General features: G+C 45.1%; 1 protein-coding gene across 3 annotated transcripts in view; it reads right to left on the bottom strand.

The window, feature by feature from the left end:
* CACYBP (calcyclin binding protein) overlaps positions 1-6,003 on the bottom strand; it is a 27,708-nt gene extending 21,705 nt beyond the window's left edge. The window contains exons 1-6 of one of the 3 annotated variants that reach the window (XM_014948728.1): positions 5,869-6,003; positions 5,029-5,221; positions 4,272-4,368; positions 3,295-3,394; positions 1,944-2,038; positions 22-163 (exon numbers count right to left, since the gene is read on the bottom strand). In XM_014948728.1, coding sequence (XP_014804214.1) covers positions 22-163; positions 1,944-2,038; positions 3,295-3,394; positions 4,272-4,368; positions 5,029-5,221; positions 5,869-5,889 — 648 coding nt within the window. In that variant the 5' untranslated portion in view covers positions 5,890-6,003. Of the gene's footprint in view, positions 1-21; positions 164-1,943; positions 2,039-3,294; positions 3,395-3,584; positions 3,685-4,271; positions 4,369-5,028; positions 5,222-5,868 lie in introns of all 3 variants that reach the window. The other 2 variants (XM_014948741.1, XM_014948734.1) reach the window with 2 other exon arrangements.
* Positions 6,004-8,492: the final 2,489 nt, after the last annotated feature.

Here is an 8,492-nt window from a genome sequence, read left to right on the forward strand (position 1 = left end):
CTTTCAAATATCCATCGGTATGTCCCCTTTGGATTGCTTTTCTCTGCTTTCAACCCAGGCCTTGTTGATGGTCCGCTTCATTTCATCATCCCCTTCTGCATACATCTTCTTTAAAAGGTTCATAAGCCCTTCACTAGGATCTGAGGTGTCATAGGCAGCCTTCCTGCAAGACGGATACATACGAGAAGATCAGGTATTTCCAACAATTCCGTGCAAAAAAACCCATAAAAGCTAATATTTGTTTGTAACTGAGGATTTTGCTTTGGCAGTGTCTTCAGATTCTGACAGCCTTCAGTCATGCCTCAGCTTCCAAGTAGGGAGAATCCTACAGAGTACACCTCAACTGAAGTGCAAGTTGAGTAGTATACCTACAGCTGTCCCACTAAGAATGATGGGAAGCATTTTGCAGTAACATGACCCTTGAAGCACCACCCAAAAATTAATTTTAGGAAACAGGAGTGGAATATAACAGACACAAAGTGCTAATATCTGTCTGTGCCATCATGTGAAAAGTAAATAAAAACAGAAAAATTACCACATTGAGCTATTTCAAGTGGCCACATTGACAACCCAAAAGGCGTTTTCTGCTCCTCATTTTTCAGATTATCTCCAGAGATTAACTGACTTCTTTCTAACACCTTGCATTTCAAAGCAATTTTCTCAATTGAAGAAGCCAAGTGACAAATGGTGCCACCCATGTGGTAAGCACATTATCAGGCTATACAGCACGTCCTCTCTATCCTGTGTTCTAAAATCCTCTAGGTACTTACTACTGCAGCTGTGGGCTTTCTGAAAAACACACAGATCAAAACACATCAGCAGAGGGAGCAAGTTCCCCGAGCGTGAGGCTAACCAGCAGTCTCACAGACCCCAGCACAAGGTTTATTTCTGAAGCAACTCATTTTGTCATGTTGTAAATCCTCAACACTTGCAATAAATTGCAATACTATATTGTGACAGGCTGGGCAGCCTGCAGGACTGCTCTGCACAAGATACAGCGTTCACAAAATGACCCTGTCCCACCAGCAACGTGCATTAGTAGTCGAGTTGCCTTCTCTTAATCCCCAGGGAAGCCCTTTGAGAGGGGAAGGTACTTTAGTTCTAAATTCCGGTATGGTTAGTGAGGACTAACCAGTTTTAGCAAATCATCCTATCAACACTCACAAAATAAATAGTTGTTGGTGGGCATAACTTTCTCAAAAGTGAGTGTTTCCATGCTTCAAGGTGGGCATACACATTCTCTTCTGGAAAATAACATGTATCTGAACTGTAAAATAACAAAATTATTATGTAATATACTACATTTTATATAAAGTTTATCTTGTTCCCAGGTGCTTCTTGCTGTAATTTACCACCCTTATTATCCAGTGCCTAAACTGCTTGTAGGATTGCTCCCAAGTACTGGCAGTGATACAAATGACCTTGAGGCCTGTCTTGCCAAAAGGACAGGGAGATTTTTGTGCAGGCAATTCACATACAGTTGACAAAATAGTTATTGTTTCAACCAGCACAGCTGTAGAGAATATATATGTATTTCTAAATAATATACACTTAAGAAAAGTCAACCTCACTAGAGCTGTTTTTGCAATGAATGCAGCCATTAAAAATAGAAATGAATCTTTAATTGGTTCATTATCACTCTCACTGCAGGTCTTATCTATCCCATTTCCTATGAAGCAGCCTTCATCACTAGCAATGAAATGGTAGGAGAGTGGCAAACAGCTACTCAAAGCCTGTCTCCTCCACTGCCAGTCCTGCTAGGACCAAAAAAAATTACCCAACCTACTGCTGCTCCAACATCTCAGGGGCTTGTTCCCCACAACAACAATTCTCACAGCCTGACTGTGCAGTCAGTGCAGTACAGATCTGCTCTCCTGGCAGGCCTAAAGCAATTGGGAGAACATGAAATGGAAAATGAGATATAGGTTTGAAGAGATACTTACTCTTTCTCTTTGCTTTCTTTTTCCACTTGAGTGAGACATTCCCATTTTTCCTCCCGCTTCTTCCTACACATCACAAGGACCATGTCTGTCTTTATCTGTATGGTGAACAGCAAGGCATGAAATTAGAATGCTTCATCAGGGGATGCTACTCACAGCCACAACAAGTAAGGTTAGATTAGAACATAAATCTCTTCCTATACTCACAAATTCCTGAAACCTTTATCTCAGCTATTGATTATTACATAGCATAAAGAAATTATAGTATGTATTCAGCTTCAGGGTACAAATATTAACCTTGTTGTGGACGATTTAAATGGTGTGATTAATATAACTGTAGTCTCAGCTTCATTAACCTTGTTGTGGACAATTTAAATGGTGTGATTAATATAACTGTAGTACTGTACAGTAAAACCAATACAGAAGAGGATACAGTGCTGCAGAAACACCATTCAGTGATTCTCAGGATGGTAAAAGTACCCAGGACTGTGGGGTAAAGGGTGGCTATATTTACAAGACTTCAAGAACACCAAGTTCAGGCAGAGGCTCTCCCAATTTATTTCTCCAAGGATAAGAAACTAGCTTTAGGGCATTGCTTAATCTTGCAATAAGTTTGCAAGTTACAAGCAAAGACTGTTTAATTGCAACCCTGACCTAAATTTCACAAAGAACTCCTGCATGCCACAGCAGACAAGTCTGCTGGAGCTTTAGCTTAGCAAGTACGTGACCACTGCTTGCTTTTATGCCACATTAAAAATCACCAGAGCATCACCCTCATTTATGTCAGTTGTTTTAATTTTACACTGTCCCAGTTTCAGGGCAATTTCAATCGAACCATCCTTTCTTCACGTTTGATGTCACTAAGTGCAGCACCACTTGTGTGCATTCTGTGCCCTTGGATCTGACACATCCCTGAGCCCAGAAAGGTGCTCCAAGTACCAAAGTAAGGATACTATCACCAGTTGCAGTAAAATGATACTAGTGTTCAATTCTGGAGCAACACACCCTTACAAAGGAAGAGCAGGTTTCAGACTTTGCTTTGGCTATGAAGTCTATTTAAACTTCCCAAGATTTCAGTCTGCTGACAAGTCTCTTAGACCTCAAAACTCAAACCTCTTAGACCTCAAAAAAAGAGTATAATATCCAGACATGATCTTTTGAAATAGGATTCCAGATAATAATTCCACAATTATGACAATTACAGACTAATAAGAATCACATTCACAGTGAAAAGACTTTACAGACAGAAGGGAGGGACTAAAGGTTAGCGCTGAGTCTCCTGAACTAGAATCAGGGAATGAGCACAGTACTTTGTGAGGGACCTAAATATCTCTCACAGCTGAGGTGCACTGACCTTTTTAGAGCTGCCCTCCACAGAGATGGGTTTCAGGAGGTTGTTGAAGGTCATGGTGTAGTTCTTCCCATTCAGGTTCTTCACTAGCAGATCGAATGACCTGCAACCAGGAAGTGAGGGAAGAAGGGCATAAATATTCCAATCATTGTAAGACTACTGTGCCTTGCTGCCAAAAACAGTGTCTGAAAGCCCTTCAGCAAGGTTAGCGATGAGTCTCTTGAACTAGAATCAGGGAATGAGCACAGTACTTTGTGAGGGACCTAAATCTCTCACAGCTGAGGTGCACTGACCTTTTTAGAGCTGCCTTCCACAGAGATGGGTTTCAGGAGGTTGTTGAAGGTCATGGTGTAGTTCTTCCCATTCAGATTCTTCACTAGCAGATCGAATGACCTGCAACCAGGAAGTGAGGGAAGAAGGGCATAAATATTCCAATCATTGTAAGACTACTGTGCCTTGCTGCCAAAAACAGTGTCTGAAAGCCCTTCAGCAGACATATTTCTTTGGAAAGCACGTCAACAGGCTTGAATTACTTTCTTCCCAGGGCTTTCAAATCTTCAGTTGGAATTAATACCAAGGACTTAAAAGGACCTGTCCAGACCTCACAACAAACCAAGATCTTTAGGGTTCTTTCCACCTCATTGATGTGCTACAACCTTGGAAAGGCAGATTGATTTGATGTACACTCCAGTTCTGTCACCATCAAAAAACAGGGCTAACACAAAATACCCTGTCAAGCGTGATGAAGTGCAACAAGCATTTATAAAATGAAAATATCCCGATATCCTCTAAAGAGAGCTATTCTTAAGGGTATGTGCTAAGTGCTACTAAAAGCTAATATCACTCAAGTTTAAAAAAAGAAAAAAGGGAGTGCCAGGGGGAAGGGCTGATCCAGAACAGAGCTCAACACAACCCATTCCTGCAAACAGTGTTCTTAAATATGCTCTCCCCTATGGCGTGGTGCATCGGAATGAACTCACCTCTCTGTGAAATTCACTTGCACATTCTCAGCTGGAAGCTTCTGGACTCCATTTAAAGAGATGTAAATCTTAATAAACTTATCTGACTGATCCCAACCTACAAGTGAAAAGAGAGATTAAGCTTTCCTCCATAAACTTCATACATTGCATTCCAACTCCCCTAGCAATGACTAGGATCTCTGCCTTACAGAAACAATCTTTAGAGGGATAAGGGAGAGACATGCATTATTCAGGAATAACTTGAGAGCAAAAGGAGGTTTTCATATATTGCCTTATTCCCTAATTCCTGCAGATTCTGAGAAAAACCACATATCAGCTCAGGTAAAAGGGCAGCAAGTCTGTGTAGAGGGAGTCAGAGGTAGCCATCTGCTTTTGCTGCAGTTTCCTTGACCCATTTTTTTCCCCTGCTCCCTGCATGACAAGGATCTTGAGCAATTCCCTCTCCTTTCACCTACGTGGCGAGCAGAGAAGCCAAAGCTCACTCTTTCGTTCCTGCTAAGCACTCAGCAATGGAAAACTACTAGTTGGTACACCAGGGATCATTAGTGCATTACACAGACAGAATTAATACACACTGTGGTTGGGACAGCACAGTGAGCGTGCAGTAGCTTTTAAAGTGGAATCTCCAGCATGAAAGAAACACTTAAAAAGGCTTCTCTATAATATCAAATGGCAACTGTAACTCACACTAATGCCACCCTGCCTTCTCTTCAGAGAGATGCCTTAGTTCAATAAGTATTCAGAAAAGTAACCCTACCATAATTGTTTATTTTCACTGTGTACCCTCCCAGTGATGACTTTTCTTCCTCTACCACATCTTTTGGCTTCGGTGGAGGCTGATTCTTGATTTCTAGCTCTAGCTTGTGCTTCTCTGTCATGAGGACATCACGAAGTCGCTTCCTCGTGGCTTTTGTGAGCAATTCTTTAACCTCTTCCAAATCTTTCTGTAACTGGTTTAAAAAATAAAAAACAGCAGGCATATACATTAGATACGGTTTCCTTTACTCGAGGTTTGCACCTGAGCTCTTCCACCTTTAGCAATTTCGTGTCCCACAGGTAGCGGTTGCAGGTTTATTATCTCACTCTGTTAAGCGTGAAGTGACCCTCTCTGCGTGACCGATAATATTTTCGCTTCTCGACCAGTACGTATGTCAAGTTTTAAGCTTTCATCAGTTAAAAAACATGGGGAAAACGGTAAAATTTACGACACTTGGAACAGCTCCTCCACAGACCCTGGATTTCGCTAGAAGCGCGCAGCACCGCCTCAGCGACAGACACCGACAGCGCTCAGCAAACGCTCAAGCTGAAGGCTCCGGCTGCCACCGGGGAACGCGAGCTGCCCGGCCCCACGCCTCCTAACCCCGGCCAGGCCACTGCCCCTCGCACAGCCCGGCTCCGGCCGCTCCTCCCCCGGCCCGGGCCCGCGGCCTCCACCGGGGGGGAGCGGAGCAGGGCCCGTCCCCGGTTCCAGTCAGAACTCCCACAGGCCCCCCCCCGGCCTGGGCCCGCGGCCTCCGCCGGCGGGGAGCGGAGCGGGGCCCATCCCCGGTTCCAGTCAGAGCTCCCACAGGCCCCCCCCGCCCGCGCGCCCGCTCACCTCCTCGCGCGCTGCGGCCATGTCGCGTGCGACTCCCCCCGCCCCCGGCGTCAGACGGCTCACGGCGGCCCCTCTGGAACCTTCCGGCCTCCCGCCACGCCCACACACCGCGCGCCGCGGAAGTGACGCGATGCCGCCGCCACCGCCTCCGATACCCGGCGCGCGCCGCGAGCCTCGCCCATTCCGCCCGGCGAGCGGAAGAGCTCGTGTCGTCCCTCCCCTCTTGCTCTGTCGCGCGCCGGCGTTGCCATGGTGGCACGCGGCTGAGGGGCGGGGCTAAGGACCTTCCCGCCTCCGCCGGGGGCCTGAGGGGCGCGGCGCGCGGCCCGGCGGCCGTTAGCGAGGTGCTGAGTGCAGCCCTGAGGGAGCCGGGTGCGGCGCCTGAGGCGGTGACTGACTGGAACTCCCGCCGGGCGGGTTTTCTCCCGCCCGCCACGGCGTCTGGCAGCCCGCCTGGAGTCCGCGGCTGAGGCGAGGGGCGGTGGCGGGGCCTGGGCCGGGTCTCCTGTGTGACCGCCATCGTTACTCTCTCAGAGAAAAGTTGTAAACGGCCTTTCTGCCAACTGCAGCCTCGGTTGTAGTCGCCCACGGAAAAAAAAGTACAGCGAGGTGTTTCTCAGCTCCGTTCCTGTCAGTGTACTGAACAACAGCAAAAAAAGGTTCTATATCCCTGGCTGCCGCTCGGGCATTAAAATTTCCCTGAGGAAAAAAAAAAATCGCAATCCTTCTGAAAGCAAGTAAGTGGAAGAGTCAGGGTTTGCCTCCAGAGGGCTTTTGTGAAAAGTGGAACCCAAGGCAGAATAGAGACCTTCAGCATTTAAAAAACAGGTTTTTCTAAAAGGTGGTGGCAGTTATTAACATTTATTAGCAGTCATTCCAAATTGAGGAATGCCAGCTCGTGCTGATTTATGGGCTTATTTTTTCTTCTCTCCTAAAGTGAACATTGGGGAATCAACCTGTAAAGAGGGCGGTTTTTGCAGAGGTATGGAGGGAAGAATAGATTGGAAGAAGGTAACATTCATAGAAAATCTGAAACCAAAGATTTATGTTCAAGTCTGTATTCCACAAAGCAGTTTTAACAGATTTTGTACTGAAGTGTTTATTATAATCCTCTGGCACGGTGCTTCAAGATCTGCAGTTGAGAAAGGGTCAGGAAAGATCTGCGTAACTAAATCTGTGGTTGTGTTTCATTTACATAGGGCTGAACTTCAGCTGGTCCATCTTCAGCAATAGCATTTGAAGCCGGGCTGATTTTATCTGGAAAATACAATGCAGTCAATTGGAATTTGCTTCTGTGCCCTGGTTATTTAGTTTGTTAAGGGCACTTGTGTATTTAGGAATTGTTTCCTTATGATCTTTCTGTTGAGCAGCCACTGAGACAAGAAAATAGTTTTTTCTTTAGCTACTAGTCTTTGAGTTTCTTCACTCTTAGTTGTGGTCCTGTATTAGGAAGTGCTCTTAGTTTTAGAATTTAAATTGATGTTGCTTTATAATTTAATTTCTGGCTGGAGGAGAAAACACTCACTAATAGGTACATGCATTTGTAAGTGAGCCTGTAGTTTTTGGGGGTTTTTGAGATTTTTTTTTAAAAACCAGTGTTTATTTTGTTTCCTTAAATCAGGAGCACTTCAGTGCCCATGGCACTTCCACTTAAGTGGCAGCTTCCACGTGGAAGGGTTGCCACTCTTGTAGTGTATAAACACACAGAACTTTCCTTTGCATAAACCTGCAGTATCATCTGGATGTTGCACCCTCCACTGACAGGGAACAGAAAAGAGCCTGAGAAAGCCAAGTTTTTTTTTCTTCTGCACATTTCTCACAAGGAGCCAACTGGCAGGCCACCTCTTGGGTAGAAGAATCAGAACAGTTCCTGCACCAGGAGGGTGGAAAAGGAGCTAGGTTAGGATTAGTAGGAGTACTGAAACTGGGCTGCAAGATCCTGGTCTAGTCTGGCAGACAAAATGCAGTGCAGCATGATCTTCAGTGCTCATCAGCTCTGGGGACTGGGAGAAAGCATCTGAGAGGTTTTGAAAGAATGAGGCATCTTTATTTAGCACGTAGTACCCATTTCTTCTGTCTGCAGGCATTGGTAACAACTGGTGACAGTCTTTGGATAGTGATGTGGAGGTAAATCAATACAAAATGTTATGTCTGTTAAATTAACTAGTTGGACGTATTTAATCTTCAGCTTTTCTACCTCTGTACCTTCATATCTTCCCCTGAGGTGCTGTGTGCTTTTGCAGTTATCTGGGAACAACGGCTGTCGTTCTCAATAAAAAATAAATCCTAGAGCAAATGCTCACACAGAAAAAATGGGTTTACAGAGCATTTGAATGCTTTTGACTGCTGTAAATCTTGCTTTGTTTGGTTCTTGCTGTCTTGCACAGTGCCTGTGGAACAGGTTAGCCCTTGTGAACAAGTACCTTACCCTCACAAATGGGTTGGAATTGGCTAAGTAACGTGCACATTTGGAACAGCTGCTGGGTCACTGTGTCCTAGTGCAATAGTGCTGCTTGGGAGTGAATTGTTATCAGAAAAGCTGGTACAGCAGCTGTTTGTTATTGCAAACAGATTTAAACTGTTTCTCAAGTGAATGGCTTGTGAAAATAAGCACCTTATTCCCA

The sequence above is a fragment of the Calidris pugnax genome, unplaced genomic scaffold, assembly GCF_001431845.1.
Source record: "Calidris pugnax isolate Ruff unplaced genomic scaffold, ASM143184v1 scaffold30, whole genome shotgun sequence".
NCBI classification, from domain to species: Eukaryota; Metazoa; Chordata; class Aves; order Charadriiformes; family Scolopacidae; genus Calidris; species Calidris pugnax.